Below are 20,774 nucleotides of genomic sequence, written 5' to 3' on the forward strand. Positions count from 1 at the left end.
TTATTTTAGTTTAGTAAAAATCGTGTTCCTGACTAAAACGAACACAACAAAGAATTATCCAATTTACAGAATAGTCGTTTGAAAATTATACGTCTACATTAGATTACAATTACAAATATATTCGGCAAATCAATTTTATTATTTATGTAGATGGATGAATTTACTTGATTGTTACTAACCTAATAACCATACATGTTCATTATTTCGATGTAACTCCTGCATGTAGTTATTAGCTAGGCTATTTTCCCATATGAAAGCGTCGTGGGTGGCTCCTCCATATTTTGCATTCACATTTAGAATTCGGCCGTCACTATCACATATCTAAAATAAAGATAAAACCATTAGTAGGTACACTGGTATACCATAGTAAAGTGGTACATACATAATGCTAGTATGTTATTAGTAGTGCTCAATCGCATACATAGTTACAAAAAACGAAATGCTTACCATTTGTACATTTAATGAATGAAAATGTTTTCTACAATAAAATAAATGTTCAATTTCTTTCCTGGGTGTAAAAATATGGAAATGGCATCCATCAATGCATCCTATAACTCCAGGAAAACCGTACTTCGCAAAAAAGCTGTAAGACAAAAATAAATATATTTTAATAGGCAATCATATGTTAGTATTAGAAATTAATGTTAAAAAGTATACAATAACACTATGTTTTAAACGTACTTCTACAAAAAAAATACTTAGATACATTTCCCCTCATAGATACCTATCACAATGTTCATACTAACTTGCTTTTTACTAGGTCTCTTTCAGCTCGAGTACTGGGGAATCTTATAAAGGTGTTAAGGATTGCAGGAGTTACAAGAGCATCAGTGACTTCCTTCACACATTTGCTCACTGTTGTTTGGCCCAAATATTTAGCCATTCCCACTATTCGCTGATATGAACCATTGGCATAAAAAGATAATGCACAAAGAACCTGAAACATAAAATATTTACTTATTTGATTTTAAGGATGTAACAATTTACTATTAGCTTTATAGATACCTATTTTGTCATATTAAATAAGTTGCAATTCGGTATACACTTCCATTTCAATACTGAAATACAAGTAGAAGATATTGAATAGGTATATTTATGTAGAATCTAAGTGGTTAGGTACCTACCTTAAGTTCTAGACTAATTCTAGAACTCGATGTTAATGATGTTTTATGTTTAAGTTGCTCACAGAGGAACTTAAAAGCTTCTTTATTTAGGCGATATCTATTTTTAAATTCGGTTTCATTTATGTCCAGTGGGTTAATTCTATTCCTAAGTTTTGCTCTGCGCGTAATTTCTCTACAATGATTAAAAATAAACATATAATTAACTCAATTTTTTTCAAACACATTAATTCAATAGGTACGCAAATAAATAAAATATGATTTAATTACTTACCTTGTTTCTCGTGATTGATATCCATAATTTTCTATTAAATTTGCCGCCAAAAAATAATATGCGGTACTACGTTCATACAGTGGCGGTCTTTGCATTTTAAATTATATTGAAGCTATTACTAATTGTTCCAATAACTTAACAATAATTTTAAAACACTTTTATTCACAAAACTAACTCTAAACAAAACATAAACACGGTTAAAACTATATTTTTACACTTCTCGAAACCTTTCTCACCGACTATTTTCAAGTGAATAATGTTTCGACCATACTCGATAGCCAGCCTTCGAGAGTTTACGTTACCGTACGTCAAAACAATGTTCGTGCTGCCAAAAATCTCACAATTGTTTATAAGTATCGAGTTTCGTTTACCATCTCGTTTCGATTTCGATACGACAGCGCGCCAAAATCATTCGTGCTGCCATGTTTTGTTTCCTTTTACGCCCGATAGGGGCGCTGTACAATTCTCATACAAATGTTACTCGATTTCGATACGAATAACTTTTCGCAAATATTCGTGCTTGGGCCTCTGAACATCAACGTCACCGTAAGCTCGGTTTAGACCCCAATTGGGGTCTGCGAATCAGTCATACACTTTCCTAATTATTTACGCTCATATTTATTTTCTTTCCAATCAAACCACATTTGTGAGTACTAAATAAAATTACTAAATAAATTTAAATTATTTTTACGCATTCATACCTTTCATATTTAGCATCCCGTTAGAAATATACCTTTTTAAAATCCAATCGTAATTACCGGGAATTCTGATCGAACTCGCCATGTTTGTTTACATTAGTTGTTTTTTTAAATTTGAAGACGCATAGACAAGATGGCGACGGTGATAGAAGTTTTGCATCGAATGATCCGATTCGTTAAAAAAAAGAATCGATTTAATAATTTTATATTATTTGATATTATAATATTACTAAATTGCACTTTTGTATACTTACCATAATCTGAAAATAAATTAGGAAAAGTAAAATGACTTAATTTATTAAAAAAAATGCTAGAAAATCAGTGGTAGAAAATACGTTGTAGCCGGAATAAAAAAAATCTTCGGTTTTTAGGGTTTCTGAAGACGGCAAATGAAGACTTATTTATTTCTTCGGGTGTTTTATGTGCAGGATTCCTGTAGACCTGCCAAACTTAATGGCGATTCGTTACTTCCAACTTTTTAACTGCGCGGCAAAGCTATTTGACGAGAGCCGTAGTTAGGTGTAGTTATCGCAAAATTTTATGACGATTTTATTGTTTGAAAGGGCAAATAGTTCGCTGTTCATCGAAAGCTGGTCCAAGATGGAAAGATGGCCGCCGCCGACTTATTTTTAACCGACTTCCCAAAAAGCGGAGGTTTTCAATTCGACCGTTTTTTTTTGTATGTTTGTTACGCGATTACTAAGCCATTTATTTATCGATTTTGATGATTCTTTTTTTGTTTGATAGCGTATACTTCCGAGGTGGTCCCATTATCATCAGGTCAGGATCTGATGATGGAACCTTGAGAAATCGAGGGCGACTTTCGAAAGTTGCAGAAATACATAGGTTGGAATCTTATCACTCAGGTGTTTGCCTGGTAGCACTATTCAACAGTGAAGGCTTTGAGCTGACCTGATGATGAGTGAAGGTCGAGGGAACTCGACAACTGAATATTTAAACTTTCTCGTGTTTGTGCTTATATTATTCGTATTTACGAGGCCTCTGCAACAGTGAAGGAGATGGAGACGAGAGAAGTTCGGTTGTCGAGTTCCCTCGACCTTCTCTGGTCTCCATCATCAGGTCAGCTCCAAACCTTTACTGTTTCATAGTGTTATCAGACATACATCTTAGTGTCAAGTTATAACCTTATCTATGCTTACAATTTTCGAGAGTTGCCCTCGATTTCTCAAGGTTTCCATCATCAGATCCTGGACCTAATAACAAATATGGGGAATATACCCTTTCGACCAAAAACAAACATCCAAATTGAGAACCACCTCCTTTTTGGGATTCGGTTAAAAATATTTGGTGACTTTAAAATCAATCAATTATTATTATTGTTTCTCATCATCAAATAAGTACATTACTTTGGTAGTTACAAATTGCATTATATTTCAGAACACCAGGCTTACCCTCCGCCGAAACAAAAATCTTAGAATTGTTGAGAAATAATATAAGAATAAATTAAAATTCCGTAATAGGTAATAAAAATTCAATTAAAGTTAAAAGTTATTACGAATGACACAACACCAAAATAAATAATACATATAAAAATGTAATGCTAAAAACTTTTATAAAACTTAAATATCTTTTTCTTAACAACAAAAACAAATTGAACCTATAATTTAAAATTAATAAATAAAATTGAAATAAGTTGCTATAATAAAATAGGTATATATAAAATTGGTATTCGATTATTTATAATAAATATCCGATTTAGGTATCGAGTGCACACCGCTGATTGAAAAAAAAAATACTCCATTCCAAACTCTACTTCTTGTCTGTGACTTTGATCTTGTAAATTGTTCATTTTTAGGGTCAATTCCCACTGAAAGAGCAGCGGCCGGCAGCGGCCGGCAGCGGCCGTAATTGCAAGGGATTGAGCGCGAGCGCGGCGGGCCGCGCGGCGCCGCACCGCGCCGCGCTCTTACATTTTCCGTGCTCTTACGGCCGCTGCCGGCCGCTGCTCTTTCAGTGGGAATTGACCCTTATTGTGTATTTTATGTGCTGATTTTTTAGTTATTGAACATAAATAAGTGCACGAAATGTATTGCAACGGATTGAAAATGTTATAAATATGACGTTTGTGTTGTGTTTGAGAAAGTGATGCGATTATTTATTGGTAAGTTTTCACCAAATTTGAAATGCCTAACTTTTCGATAGACTTATTATTATCTTTTTCTGAATTAACTGACCCCATTTGACCTTCGCACGTTGTTGTCAAATAAGTGAGCTCTAAAGTTATAGTTAAAATACTTCTGATCAGGCATTACGGACTTAGAATTCATGTGTTGAAAGTTAGTACAAATTTTTGACTTCCATGTCGCGATTCAAAATATCCCGCCGAATCAACGGTAAAGTCATATGTCAAAATCTTGTCGAGCAGAGGGGTTAAATAAAAAATCTAGCAAAAAAAATGCTATAAAATTAAGACACACATTTTTTTTTCATTAAAAGCCAGCTTAAACATTTGAACTTGGAACGTCATCAATTCGAACTCTCAATTATCGCCAAAAAAATAATCGAATTGTTCAAAAATGGAACGTTGCTTAAAAAAATGTTAGTTAACAAAAAAGGAAGAGATTTGATGATAAATACATTTAGTAGGGACTAAAAAGGTAAATTAAAATTATATAGATTACAGGTACTTAATAAGTTCTTTTGATTTTTAGTAACTTTTATGTAACAAAATAAAATGCATTTAAAAAGTGAAACGTATGTATAAATTGCCTTTAGGTATTGATTGTCTTGAAAAGTTCTCGACATTTTTTTCCTTCAAGCTTTTTTTTTGGGCCGCTTTCAATTCCTTCTAGCCCATTCATAAATTTAAAGTTTTAAAGATTTGTCTACGATATGGAGGACCACATAACACATGACTACTCATAATAGTTGACCAAGAAGACCTTATGGCTGTACCATTGCCTGCAAATAACTTCTTAGTTCAGTCTTTAAACAATAATCATAAAACCCCATCAATGACTTTGCAATGTACAACTTGAAAATCACCAATAAATACAGATAGTCGTTACCTGTCAAATTCTAGAAAATAATAATAACAATTTGGAGATTTTCCAAGGATAATAAAGAACATTAGGGGGGACAGTCGCGTCTCGGATAAAGCTATCATAAATATCGGTAAGGGCCCATATTTCGGTGTTAGGGCTTGTGGCAATATGTCTGCGGCACCTCGGAGTGCCGTGAAATATAAACAAATTGAATGGGCCGAGATGATGAGCCGCATCAGCGCAAATGATGACTAATGTCGAAAACTAGCGAGGCGCGAGGCACGAGGCGCGAACCTGCCTAGATTCTAACAATACAGCCGCCAAATATTTCACTATCTGGTTTATTAACTTCACTATTTTTGTATTGTACGTGAACAGGTGGATAGAACTTAGTGATATACGGTAGTATTGGATTCTAGCTTCTACATAAAATATTTATGTTAGTATTGATATCAAAGTAACCTAAGGTGACCATCCACTTATCATAGGCATTTAAAACCTGTAAGCAATAACATGTACTTGGACAGATTAATTTCTCTTAGATGAGATAAATATAATTAACTACATTAATTTGCCATAAATCCACATTTAAATCCATCGAGTAGGTGCTTAGTATAATACCTGTAATTTATCATGGGAATAAGCTATTCATTACGTTTTTCGCAATATAACATTTCTTTTACGACTTATTTCCCTTCCAAGCAGCGCAGTTAATAGGAGGAACTATTTATATCAATCTGTCGCCCTCCACGCCCCGGACGCGGTAACGACTTCCAGTAATGGTCAAAATAATGATGTCTGAGAATACAACATTTGATACTTACAGGATAATTTAATTGCATAATTTGATAGATCGTTGTAAAAATTCGAATTTTCTTTCCTGTGCATATTGAAAGCATCGATATTCAGATATGTCGACTTCGCATTTAAGTATCTCTGTACTTAACAATAACAAGCGAAACAACACTGATGACAGTACATGGAAGGACGAGTATAATAAAGCAGCGAGGCGGCGACTGGGCCACAAATAACACTTGGCGCAACACATAACGGGACTGGTGCAATTTTAGCAGCGCTCAGTGGATGTGGCCGGTCACTGAGGATAGCCGTAATTAGCAGCGATTGCAGGCAATTCCTCGGGTGACGGTGGCGCCGCCGCCGGCGACCGGTGGGCGGCGGAAGCTCACTTCCTAATTGCGCCGTCTACGAGACACCTCGACCGGCGCCTCGGTAATCAACGCCAATCGCTAGCCGACATGGAAAACCGACAAACCACTTTATAATGCTCGTAGACCTTGATTTCGCTAATGCAAAATTAATTCCTAATGAGCTACTAGCCAGGGAAGGTGTGAAGAACAAAACACACACACCAATAGTCACAGTAATAAGGCAATAGGACTAAATAATAATGCATTTGAGTACCTACCTGTAGGACGTAGGCACCTATTTAACAATATACGAATTCAGAGATTTGCCTGAAATATGTTGCCAAACTTGACACTCGATAGCTTACCCACACAGGAAAACAAATCTTGCTCAACGAAGGTTTCGCCTGAAGGATGTAGAACAGACAAATTCGACAAGCAGTGAGAATTAAATTACCAAACTGAGGAAGTCTCAAGCATGTACTTGTCGGTGATGTAAACCTACCATAACACCTGGCACCGTGATTGATTCAGATTTGTTTGCACGCAATTTTAAGGCTGATTACTCGCGACGACACGGATAGGAGATTAACGACTTGATTAAAGTTTAATTGCAGCGGCAACATAAGTGGAGAGTGGAGCGGCAACCATTCATTTACATTAAGATAGCCGAATGATTTTTTTACGATCCTGTATCATGCGGCATCCTAGATCAACCGGTCCACTGCTAACTAGATATTGAATGATTATCTCAGAACGTTTTAATTCTTGTTTAAATGGATTACATAAGATGGATTGTATTTTGATAGACATATAAGCAAATTAAATTGCAGTAAACTTAGATCGCTTTAGTTATTTGTTTTGATCGTTCAATGAGTTTTCTCAACCTTCAATCAGGTATTCGATTATCATAGGTAGGTACATGCTTGTATTATAATAGATCTAATAAAAACCCTGTTTATGTAACGAACAATGTTTTTTTTACGCGCAAGCAAAGTTGATAATTTAAATAAAAACCTCCCAAGTGCTAAAGTGAAATAAGTAAGATTTTTGTTGCAATTTTATTTATATAAAACTTGATGAATATTTTTTGATTCTTTTAAAAATAATGTGTTCAAATAAAAAAATATAGATAGCCTACATAGATATTATGTGTATTTATGACAAATTACGAAGGAGCCATCAGCCATCGCGATGCGTGTACGTCGCACAATCGGCCGGAATTTAAAATTAAATTTTAAATCAATAACTCAATTTGTAAAGCCACCTTGCGGCTCGGTATTTTATTATCATCTTTGTATGCGCATTTATTACCAATTTATTTAAATTACCGAATGTGCTGGACATTCTGTATTGAAATAGAGTTACTTTTATTTTTATGTGAGTAATCAAATATTTCCTTCAAAGGTGGTAAGTGTGCAAAGTACAGGTCAGATGAAAGCTCCTGTGAAAGTTACGAAAAAATCAAGGATTTATTATGATAAAATGATTAAACAAATATCTTTCTTTCTTATAGGAATCTAATGGTACACTAACAGCGCTTTGACTCTAGCGGATTTTCCGCGCGGATTTCCCGAGACGATTGTCGGCCGTACCTTGCCTGCGACCTGCGTGCAAAACACACACATGCGACACCTAACTATTGATAACTACTGGTTCAAAAACGTGTCAGACGTGTAACTGAACGACGGGGTTTTATTGCTTAAAATCAGAACTTTAATTCAATATTTTGTTGCGTTTTTTTTTATTTTAGAGATATATTTAAATGAAGAAGAGTCGCTTTATGTTGCCATAAAAAGCAATTACTTATTTAAAAAGTTAAACTTTGCAGAGAAGTGTTCTCTTAACTTTTTTCTTCTAGAAAATCTGAACTAGACATGATTGGCATTTTATTCAAATGCATATAGTGCAGGGACCAGTTTTTTATCTGAACCAAGATCTGTACCAACTTGTCGCTACCTATCATAAAATATCCTTTATTTGCAAACTAACAAAGGTTTGTCCTGTTTAATGCCGCCAAGATCCTAAATAATGCTTTTGTATGGCAATAAAAAGTAACATGTCTTAATTTTAATATATCTACGATAAAAAAATATACCTTATAGCTTAAGTACCTCTACCTATAAGTAATTTAGAAACTTTTAACGGTGTTCAACTTCAAAACGTTCTTTGCCCTGTTTTTCCCTTATTTTCCTATTGGTTGTCTTCATCTATGGCTTAATTTAAATAACTAAGAAATACATATTGATTATTTTATTCAAACATTTCAATCATATCGAATTTACCAATGTTTCCACAACATATATTTACTTAGATATTATAACATTTTCTGCTGATTGGCTTGACGAATTTTCACGTGAAAAAAATATAAAAAATATGTTTACTTCTATTTAAATAGATGAATATATTTATTTACTATTTTATTATTACATCGATCTTAGATTCTTGGTAGTTCATTTATTGATTTATTTATACATCTTAGATTCGTATTATTACCTATTTAAATGTATCCGTTATCGATAATCACCAATTTTATAGTAGAACAACGGTTTCTAACAAGCCATTATCAAGCTTTGTTCAGCTTTATGGGCTGTAAAAGTATTTACCGCCCTGCAAAGGTTTTTAACACTTGAATAGAAAATGTAGGACTGCATGTAACTATTGTAGATTTGTACTTAGGCACGTGCCAATCTTGAATTCCTACTAATATTATAAATTCTTCAAAACGAAAGTTCTTAAGGATGTTTTTATTTATTTCACGTAATCAAAAACTATTGGATGGGCACAAACAGAATAACTGAATTATTGGCTACTTTTGATCCACGTGCAGGAAATAGTTTCCTCGGGACCCATGTAAATGTAAGTACATTACAGTCTCTTGTCTTATGTCTTTATAATTATTTCGAGTATTTGAGTATTGTGTGTTCAGTAAAGAAAATACTTGTAAGGTTCAAAAATCTTTTAGTATTAATATTCTTCATTTAACGAAGGCTGTATCAAATAGAGAGATATTCAAATGTGTCAAATAATTTCCCCAGGAGGAACCACGTGAAACCGCTGCTACTTAACAGGATTTAAGCAACATGCAAGGATAATTATAACACTGTCATGAAAATTGATGACGAGGTGCTTCTAAATATTTGATCTCTTATAAGGCTAGAAGTATAATAATTCGGGTATTGCAGAGATGAATAAGTATTCAAATAAGATAAGTACAAGTTCAAATATTTCCTCGTAATATTTACTAACTTTTTTGTAAAAAAAAAAAATAAGTTCAAGCTAACATTTAGTTTGGAAGTAAAGTTTTCTAATTTTTTGTTGCTATGGTGAATTAGTGATAAATACATCGATCCTTTATTTTTTTTTATTTTTTTTTTCAATAAATATTAAAAATATAATAATTTTTCAATAATATTCCTTTATTTGTAGTATCCATCAAAGAGCATTTTGGTGTCTAGAATAATTACGAATGTACAATAAATGAGGCGAGTTAACCCTTTTATAATTTTGCCATGGAGTTTTGGAAAAATAATGTAGATGACGGTTACTGGTTAATTAAATACACCTTGATATGTTCAATTAGGTTTAATGGAAAATTCATTGTTTTAATTGCAATTAATATTGCGTCTAATATGGAAATCTGTCGATAATCTAGCTGTTTCCCGTGTTTTCACCCGTGACCCTAGGAAACGGAATAATGCAAAGTACTTAGTAGCAAAATAATAAGAGACAAGGTTACTGTAAAAAAAATCCGTTCAATAGTTTTGTCTGAAGAAACATTTATTCCTTAATAAAGTCCAATTTGTCAAGGCTCGTCTTGAAAAGTAATCGTCTATTCAATTTTTACAGGAAACCAATACGACTCTTATTGAATACATAATGAATTTTTCATACCCATTGTAACTTTTTCAGCAGGCACAAGCTATGCAGGGAACTTCAGTAATAGGTACAATTTTTATGGCAAATTAAGGCTTTTTTATTTTTTTTATTTAACCATTTACTTATGTACACAGGAAACATAATGAAAGTAGAAGCAATAAAAAAAGGTACTGCTTATTTCTTATGAAATCTCTTTCAGTAAGAAAAGTACCATACGCAAGGTCCTCAAGTCATAGACTCTACGGACAAAACTTTAAAACGAATGAGCTTACTTATAATGTTCACATTACATTATACACATAGGTAAACATTTCATTAGGTATACATTATTAGTTCAGAGCAAAATTAAATCCTGACCTTTTAAATCCTCTGATGTGACGTCGTGATTTTCCTTATTCGCCTGGATCTTCTCAATGAGATGCTCCAGACGACTGCTGTTGCCTTTGAATAGCATGATCATATCTCCAGAAGCTTGGAGGCTCTCGATCCCAGCTGTAGGTGCTCGTGTGCCCAGCTCACGCACTTGTGCTGGTCCGCGTCGGCCGCTGATTGCCGCAGGTGCATCGGTTCCAGTTTATTTTGGAATTTTTTGCGGGTGCATTTATGCGAGTGCGAATTAATGCGCGGCGCGTGTCCGACAGGTGCCACTAATTGAAGGGGCGCCCGTCGCGGGCTGCGCTTCGTGCGCTTCCTCCACGCCAATTATTTGGGTGCCTGCTGCCGATCAGCTTAATTAGCGACAATCATTTGTGGCACGCACCTTTATTTCCCGATTACAGGTGGTTATACGCTTCGGGGCCAGTGTCGTCCGTATCAGCGAAATGATATAATAAGGGAGTAGTGTTCCGGTGGTGGACGTGCTCGTGTCGGAGTGCAGTGATGCAACGGAACGCGCGCCGAGAGCGGCGTGTGGTGCGCGACTGCGAGGAGCCGAGCTCCGGTGGGCGAGTCGCGCCCGGCCAGCACCGAGGTGCTGCACCCTGCGCCCCGCCTGCCCGCCCCGCCCACACGACCTCCCCCCACTGCACCCACTCCCTCTTTCTAGTCTTCGAAGAATGGACATTATGCTCGAAAATTTCTAATTATATACTGACAGTAACCGACACAAGAACACCTCCGAAGAATATCCACATTACATTTCATGATATCCCAAAACTTACCTACACTAGAGAACATGATATTCATTTTTGGCCTTCAGGCATTTATTCATACTTATCTCATAAAACTAGTAATTCTCAGCGTACTTTGTCTTACCTAATAACTATAAAGCTGTCAATTCTTGAAACACTATCTTGCTGTTAATTGCTACTATCCTGGTGCCTACCTTCCAAACTACTTTTTGATTAATAATCGAAACAGAATCTACCTACATACGTTTTCCTTTTTCTTTCCAAAATAAAGAAGCACGCACCTAATTGAAGTATCAGACAGGCATCGTCGGGTACAAGTTCAAGGAGTCCCCAGCGTATCAAATCAAACGGCACGTTGACGTATTGTTCATCAGTTTGACAGTCGCAAATACGGCACGCGGCTCCAGTAATGAGTCAAATGACAGAAAGATGACGCTAAAAGCTTTTCAAATCTAGAGCGTCGAAGGAAAACTGGTTTTAGATTTTCCTCGTTCCACCCACGGTGTGGGCGCGGCCAATGGGCGCCGGCGCTCCGCGCGCCTCCACTCCGCCACGCTCCACTAAACTTCGCTAAACACAATGCACTCCGCTAAATACTTTATGTATTTTTTTTTCCTTTTTTTGCGACGTGTCTTTGTCGAGAAGAGGCCGCTTTGTAAGCCTTTTAGCTTTGTAAGTAGCAATAGAATATTATATTGAATGAGCGTGTATTGTTTGTAAGGAGATGAGGTTTGTAACGGTATTGTAATGTGGATTAAAGTATGATTTAAAACGAGAGTCGGTGTTGGTCACCGGGTGTCCGCGGATCGCTCCTCTGGGGGCGATAGCGCGGGCGACGGTCGCGGTGTTGCCTTTTAGTTGCGCATATATTAGTGGGATTACGCGGACTCCGCCGCAGCTGTTGTAATTTATCGGATAAACTCGAGAAATATCCGCACTGAATGACCGTCACATTTGGGTCTGTGGGAAATCTGCAGGGAATAGGAAAAGCAAGAATGTATTTTTTGTTAACTAATTATTAATTTTCCTAAACCTTATAAAGTTATAACGTATTTCTTACTTTGTGCTTTAAGACGTTGACCTTATAAAAAATACATAGTCTTAAATTATTTTAAAAAGATTTTTCAGTCCAACTTGGGCGATATTGTTTGAAAACTTACCTAAATCGAATGCTACATACCAAATTAAATAAGTATTCTCAGTAAAAATATAAATCCTTGTAATATTTCAGCACATAACACCTCAGTCATATCATAAGTAATTGGTAGATAGATAGATAGATTAAATTGAATAAAAGACCTGAATACCGATACCACATTATCAGACACAACAATGTAGACTCCGAACCGTTCAACAAAGTCGCACATTTCATGTGGATTACAGAAACTTGACAAATTAATGAACATCAAATATGTAGGAGGCATTCGCGGAATGGGATTGACACCGAGTTGTCGGGCGCCCGACGCCATCGCCGCGCCGCTGCAAAAGGGTTAAACATTAATACTTAAGCGAGCCCACCTCACGCCTGACGCGGCCGATTACTCTGTCACTGAGCTGAATCTCCGAGCCTGAATAAAGTATTATGAAAAAGTGCTTCTTATCTACATTGCGACGTTGCCAACGCGGTCCACTTTGATGAGGGTCTGAATATTTTCATGATATTTCCCATTCTTTATGTTTACGATTCATATTAATATGCTTAGGCATATTATAATTGGTGTAAGATGGGAAGTTTGAGATGACAAAATTAGCATATTTTCTCAGGTTCAGATTCCCGAAGTACAAACGAATTAGAATACGCCTATATTAAGCCTAATTATTAACCGCACATATTGTGAAACACTTCCATAATTTATCAATCACAATCCTAACCGGGTTTCAGTGTAGGTATCCAAAACCCTTTCTTAGCGATACACGATGTATTTCCACAATAACAATAATGCGATAATTCACCAACGTCCCGAGTTCCCGACTGCCATGGAGTGAACAGAGCAACATGAGCATCTTGAATATTTGATGGCGGCTGACGGCGTCCCTGCTTCTTCCGAAGTTACCGTAATGTTCAACCCTTGATTTGTATTAGGACTTTTCGACTCGTGAAATCTATCCGTGATCGTCTCATTAAACTTTCAGCGTTTGTTTACAACGCGAACTTTTATGAATACTTACCTACTTGCAACATTGTCAATTTGTACCTACCTAAGTTACATGTCAGTGTGATAATATGCGGTCAGTACAAAACTTCACTTCTAAAGACAAAATACTAGTGACTCTAATTTATACTGCCACCATGACCACAAAAGCGTTTTTTTTGCGCCTGTATTCAAATATTTATTTTCAAGCATGACGTTGCGTTGTCAACAAACACCCAAAAACACCCAAATATTTTTTGTGCGTACCTGCGTCCCATGAGGCCCGACAGAGTGGGACATACGTCTGTTCACGTCCTAATAAATCAACGGGACAGCCGTCATTCCGATGGATTAGGCACGTCCCTATTCTCCCCTTTGCGTCACTTTTTGCGTCATACGCCTTTCGTACAACTCTATCATGAGCTTATTTCAATATAGCCTTTGTTAATGCTTTACAAATGATGATGGAATGATTCCTTTCATGTATAACATATTCTGCCTTTTTGTGGTGTTTCGTAAGTCGATTGAAAAATAGGTTTTATAGGATTATAAAGTTATCTTCAAAATATTCTTACTTGGTGTAAAGATATTAAATACCTACATGATGTTCATCAGTTTACGTCCTATGGCTTAGTTAGATGATGATTATGATGTAGGCGAAGGTCAATATTTTTTTTATATATTTAAAGGGGTTTACAGAGAAATACAAGTACCTACAGAATAAGTAAGTAGAAAGTTTTCTTTCAAAGTTCTTGAACCCCTAATGTTAACACAAAGGGTAGTTCACGGTTTATTCGAGAGATAATTGGGAACGTTTCACAATCATCGAGGAGCGTAAAATGAAGGCCACACAACACAAACAAATCGATGGGGGTGACGTTTTTGTAAAGATTGCAGAGATAGCGACAGCAGGGTGGTCCGCCCATGATACGCCACTTCACAAGACACGTGACTTTTTAATGCTTGTTTAGCTAGGAAATTAGAACATCCTTTATAATATAGGCTAGTTGGTATAAATGCTAAAGTATGATTCTTCGTTTTTTAAGCGTTTATGGTAGAAAGACTGAGCTTTTTGGTGTTTTCAGGTTCCTGTTTCCAGTCACAGGCCAGTGGTCTTGAGAAGGTATATTTTACTTAATGTGTACGTAATTGTTATGTTTGTAAACTGTAATTAATAATCCGTGTTCGTGTCTACCCTCAAGATTGTAACCTGACACCTACTCGAATCTATTGTCAAACGCATTATAAATGCTGCACGTGGTTCAAGCATCAATACACCCTTTGCTAATTGAAATTACCATAATGATTATGTCTTCGAAATGCATTTGAATAAATACTGAGTTATTCATAACTATTTCCTTCTAGTTTGTAGGTCTACATTGACGAATCTTCTTCCTCCTGCCCTGTTCCCTACATTGACCATTATTTTACTATAATTTACAGAACTGTTCTCCAGTACAAACTACCGTAGAGTCCCTAACAGGATCTTTTGTGAATCTGAGTTTTGTCTCACTGTGGGTGACGAAATCTACAAGTTAAAACTAAAGTGTCGAGATTCCGACACGACCGTGTAATGTGCGTAATAAACACTCTCGGCCACAACATGTGACCGCCCTGATATTATCAACGTGCCCTCTTGATCCTTCACCATGGCTACGACACCACTAACCCGAATTAAAACTAATTTACATAAAATCATAACTAAAATCGCAAATGCCTCTCCCGATGTACCGTTTCACTAAATGAAGTACTTAAGAATATTTGTAATAACCCACGTCTCTGCAAATATGTTTTCTCGATTTTGTATATAACGTACGATGCTCATGACAAAAGTAACTCACGTTTGCAAAGATCAAGAGAAATTTTGTGTTGGGATATGTCTCAGCGAGGACAATAACTTGACAAGTTACAGCGAGCAAACAATAATAGAGGAGCTTGCCATCAAATATGCTTAGCAAGAGTATCTACAAATGACAGTTGAATAGTGTGTGTTTGTCGATAGGCGGAGTCACGTCCCGCGGCGATGGTATCCCTGACGCGGCTCGCTGTGAGCGCTACATCTCACACGAAATGGGTCAATTAAGACGTGGGAGTGAGTCTGACGTGACCGTAACGCCTGATCTCCGTACGCGATACGGCTCGGTGCTACGTTTCACGCCTTCTCCGTCGTAAACTGCTGCTGCCACGATCTCATATCGGATACTCGTGCGTTTTAAGCGTGATACCTTCGTAAGTATCATGCGCGTAAGCCCCACTGATATTTACACCATTTTATTGGGGGCATTAAACGTTTCACTTAATCGCTTATGCCCATTAAAGTCGCCATAGAATTCAAGTGACCGTGTGTGGGCGTGAACGCCAAATCACTTCCAATTCCGAAAGCAATAAATGAGGAGACTGTTCTGTTGGGTGGAAGCCCAACATTGCCAGTGCAGCTATCATACTTTTGTCGTTTGATTGTCAAAAAACTGGACACTCGAATATTGCCAAATGACACGCTTTTTGTGAATTGCTAAGGAGAGATATTTTAAAGCACAATGTTTTTGTATGGTCTCCAACAAGGTAATGTTCCGTGGGAAACAGTTCGGCAGCAATAGTGCAACAAGACCCGGGTGGCATGAGCGTGAGCGCGGTGGAACGAACCGAGACGCATGCGCAGCTTGGTGACAGTTCCGCGCGGCCTCTGCGCCTTCTACGCCGAGGTCACTTTGACGCCCGAAGCTATGGTGACCAACTTACGGCATTTTAATGGGATCACAAATCAATGCCATCGAGACCAAATTCATACTTATCCATTTGCAAAAAAGTAAGCAGATTTCTACATCAATTACAATCAATCACGTTCGTATCTTCGATTACAAAAGTATCAATTGCTCAATTGACCATCAGTTCTGTGTAAATAAAACTAGAAAGTGGTGAAGCACCTCTGAAATGCTATTTCCTAACACTGTTACATAAAAGCAGAACATTGAGACCTATAGAAAAACTGCTACGTAGGTCATGCCAATAAAAAGATGAAGTTAAATCGTAAATCGATATTCAACGCCTAAGTAAATATTTCCTTGTTGCATTTATACTGTCAAACAAAAGGTTTCTTTATCAACATTATTGTGATGGAAGTAGACTGTTTGTTAAAACTGTGTTTGTTTAGTCACAGTAGTGACAATATCTAATCTGCGACAAATACAGTTGTGAGTTGGGCCGTGGTGCGTTCGTGATCTGCAATTGTCACGGCGCGCGGCGTCTCGCGACTTTTTACCGACTTTGGTGAGTTATGCCGTGTTACTGCACGACCCTCGATATTACCACGCTCTGGCTGGATTGCTGCAATTTTATTAGGTACATAATTTGTAAACTCTAATCTGATATTATGAAGTTTAAGTTAGCTATCGGTACCGAAGTTTAACTTTGGGATTTATTGGCAGGTTAGGCACAAACATTTAATTAAAGAATTGACGTTTTCGGGACAGTTGGTGTAGCTACTAAAATATCCTCCTTATATAATTTATATTCTACCTGTCGTGGATTGAAGTTATTCACAAAAATCAATTTATCAGTATTAGAGGTAGCTGGTACAGGGCGTGCGCCAGGCGAATCGGCACGTAGTTCCGGCGGTGCGCGGGCGCAGGTGGCGGTGATGCTGCGGTTGCCGACACCTGCGCTATACGCTCGGTGCCCACCGATCAATTCCAACACACCTATCAGCGTGATTTGATACCGTTGTCCAAAATAATTGAAGTTGACAGAGCTCCTTGAAAGACAAAGAAGTCGGTGGTAAAATAATTTATGAAAGCACGTATAATTTAACACACACTTTGCCAAGCAAAGCTAAGTTAACAAAAGGAAAATAACTGAAGTCGAAATTGGTCTTAGAAATTCTAAGAGCAAAGTATTTGCATAAAAGGGACTTGAATAACGCCCTAAGCGAGGTTTACAGGAAGCCTCGCCCTCGTAACTGCCGGCAGTGGGCCGTGCGTCCGGCCATCGTCCGGCCGTCCGAGCCGCGCTCCACTCGAGATCGCCACTAGATGGACTTCCGCCTTTTAACTGTTCTTACGAGACTGTGGGCCATTTCATTCATTTATTTAACTGTGTGCGAGACCAGCGTAAATCACCCCTGATTTATTAGATCGTACTCCATTGTTAAACAGCTTAATTTAACAAATAACGAGGTGAAAGCTTGTTACAGTGAGACGTTAGAGCTGAAATTGCACTTAGTATGAATAAGTTAATTACACAAAAAGAACATTAAGATAAAAAATGCACCTTTACTTTGTTTTTTTATTTAATTTTCTTTAATGCCGTCACTACTAAGTCATGAGTTCAATTAGTACCTACATGGTCTACCTAAATAATAGTTTGTTAAAATTCCAATTCAATTGAGTGCTATATATTTGTTATTAAAAATCAGTCAATGCACCTAAATACCTTCTCAATCTCAATTATCTTGCGAGTGCCATTGTATTCGTAAAGTTAAACCTTAAAAGTAGACAAAGTCCGATTTACAGAAACGACCCGTTACTCTTTTTCTAAGCAATATGATATTTCCTCAAGTAAACTCACTAAGACATACCAACGTAACTACCGTTGTTTGCAAATAATCGGATATGCGTGTTCGTTGTATAGAATGTCAAACTATAAACTAACTCAAAACAGGCAGAAGCAATGAGCGAACGAGCCTAAACAATAACAACAATAGACGTAGGGCCGCGATGGAAAACGGCAGGAAATGCCGAGAGCCGAAGATGAACCACTATGGGTACTAGCGCGCACAATAGCAATCACAAACAATAGAACTCGCGAACATCATGCGTACCAGCTATTCTGTAAACATCTTCCATAATTACCTGTTTATCTTCGACGAGTTTCTAATTATCCGAAACTAAATAAATTAATCGATTACAGCTCTAATATCATTCAATGACTCGAACCTTCATCAATAAATCGTAACAATTACAGCTGTAAAAAAGCCACCGACACAAACTACTCAATTTAACACCATCCATTTAACTGTGAGGCGGTACGGCCACGAAAAAAGTGCGGAAGTGGGTTTGATTGCCGCACAGAGTACATAATAGCCAGCTAGCCGATAACTGATTACATTTAAATTGTTTCTCAGTGACGAGTTGTGATGAGAGTGAGTGATGAGTTAGGGGTGAAAGGAGATTAGTTGCGCACGCGTCAATGAAGACGTCTGCGCACCGTTTAGTTTATCACCTGCTTTATGATTGTTTGCGCCGCATCCACCTGGCTAAGACGTTTGCGGTCACAGCTAAAATAAAACTTGATTGCATATTCTTTTGGATATCGACTACCTAATAGAGATAGTTACTCAGAAATTATTCGATAAAGCAATTTTCCGTTGCACGCTTTAATACATTATATTTTATTTAGATTTGAATTTCATGATGTTAACAACACAGCAATTTGATTGATCAATGATAAAGTTAAATTGTTTGTAAAGCTCGCCGTCTCGGTAGAGTACACTACTGCACGTAATATGGTCGCAGCTAAAGTTCTCACAAGCTCTGACTCACACCCATTACGGTCTCATTTAATCAAAGACATAATCATTTCAAAAACCAGTCTCCCATTCTGGGAATTTGGCCTCTAACTTCGAGCGTGAAATATTAACGTTTACTACAATTTAAATAGTGTTTGGTAACGTAAGATAGTTTTCTATTAGAGAATGTAATCTTGACCACAATGAGGTAGTTGATGAGTAATAAAAGTGTGATTGTGTAGTGGTGACCGATGGAATCGTGACTTTTGGTGCCAGCCGCAGCACCACGAAATAGTAATTATGTGTTCCCATAAAATGTTTTGAAAATGCCTCCGTGGTTGATGATCATGTGTGGTAACACCTTACGATGTTAAAACCGCAATGAGGTGCTTACTGGTCCATTTAGATCAAACTCAAACTCAAAATTTTTTATTTCAAATAGGCCTATGAAAGCTCTTTCGAAACGTCAAAGTTAGGTGCACGGTTCCAAAGAGTTGGTCTCATGGAGAAGAACCGGCAAGAAACTCCATGGACACTCTTTTTAAAAGAAAATAAAAATAATTACAAACATACAGTTTTCTATCTAGTCCTGAGAATGTTATACAATCCAAATTGAGCTAAAAATGTATTAATAAATTATACAAAATAATTTTAGTGCAATCGTTACTCGAAAAATAATTTATACAGATGCCTTAGCAACAAGGTTAAATACGAGTGGGTATGTAGTACGTAGGTAATTCGGTATGTACTTACCTAATCTACTTACTCTTACTTTATGAAACGACATCTAAACAAATATAAATATGTTTTACTGCATAAGAGCTGGCTTACATGACAGTTACCGACATATATGTACAAGCTTTTTGGTTATTAAAAAAAACACAAAACAAATGTTTTGACCTGTGTCGTGACAATCAAGTAAGTACTTCACTCTTAACGAATGAGCATCCTACCTTTGGGTGGTCTCCCAGCATCCGTTCATTTCACGCATTTTAGACATCATTATAGCATGACCCGGCTCCCACCATAACCGAATAAACACTGATAATAAATACTTATGATTACTGATATTTTCGGATAATTTATATTGGAATTTTTATTTGAAGAATTAAATTAAATAAAATTCCCGCCAAAAGAAACTGTTACGGTATTAGTAATTTTGACCACATTAGTGTTTCCGGATACTTTTTTAAATGCTAAGTAATACAAGATTTTTTTGAACTAGGTCCAAAGGAAACAAAAGAAAACTTTTCTCACAAAAATCTTTCTAATATTTATCAGAACCTCTGTGATAGCCTTAAACAAAAACTGCATCAAGCACGTGGGTGCATCATCAATATACGTCGGTATCAGTATGCATGTACCATGCACGAGTGTCGGGCGCATGGGTGCTGGGTGGGTGCTCGCGTGGGTGCACGGGGCGGGGCCAAGACCGCCCATCGCTACGCCCAACGCGCCACGCCCTACTGCAACTATTACAAATTTTCAATGTTTCCTAAGTGATTTTAATGGAATACTGTTAAAATTGGTTCAAATGTTTGATGCTACTTGGATAACTTATAAATGCAATTGCAATGAAAGTTAGAGATGAATTCGTTTGTAAGATGAAATAAATTTTGATGATTCGCATTTTACTAACGAATCGGTTAGTTTGCGTATGAAACGAAATGTGTAGGTGCAACTTTGTTCAGGGTATCTATAGACTTGAATATATTATGTAGGTCGTCCAACCGTCAATACTACTCTTGATTAGGTCTCACTGCAAACTTGATTTTTATCTCTGTTGGTCTGGGCTGTGCACAATGTTAGATTTCTTTAGGATTGTGTTACAGTAATTTGACGTATTCGTTTTTCAAGACAGGATTTTAGGAAATAGTTTGAGGTCAG

At 36.9% G+C, this 20,774-nt stretch overlaps 2 protein-coding genes across 2 annotated transcripts in view; both read right to left on the reverse strand.

Annotated features, from left to right (window-relative positions):
• The window catches only part of LOC124631201 (putative nuclease HARBI1), a 2,788-nt gene extending 1,298 nt beyond the window's left edge, over window positions 1–1,490 (reverse strand). The window contains exons 1-5 of the mRNA XM_047165445.1: window positions 1,396–1,490; window positions 1,125–1,296; window positions 747–937; window positions 448–583; window positions 180–321 (exon numbers count right to left, since the gene is read on the reverse strand). Coding sequence (XP_047021401.1) covers window positions 180–321; window positions 448–583; window positions 747–937; window positions 1,125–1,296; window positions 1,396–1,490 — 736 coding nt within the window. The remainder of the gene's footprint in view (window positions 1–179; window positions 322–447; window positions 584–746; window positions 938–1,124; window positions 1,297–1,395) is intronic.
• LOC124631180 (zinc finger protein 423 homolog) overlaps window positions 1–11,079 on the reverse strand; it is a 25,446-nt gene extending 14,367 nt beyond the window's left edge. Inside the window, exon 1 of the mRNA XM_047165411.1 lies at window positions 10,480–11,079. Within this exon, the coding sequence (XP_047021367.1) occupies window positions 10,480–10,582 (103 nt within the window). The 5' untranslated portion in view covers window positions 10,583–11,079. The remainder of the gene's footprint in view (window positions 1–10,479) is intronic.
• Window positions 11,080–20,774: the final 9,695 nt, after the last annotated feature.

This window comes from Helicoverpa zea, chromosome 1 (assembly GCF_022581195.2).
Source record: "Helicoverpa zea isolate HzStark_Cry1AcR chromosome 1, ilHelZeax1.1, whole genome shotgun sequence".
NCBI classification, from domain to species: domain Eukaryota; kingdom Metazoa; phylum Arthropoda; class Insecta; order Lepidoptera; family Noctuidae; genus Helicoverpa; species Helicoverpa zea.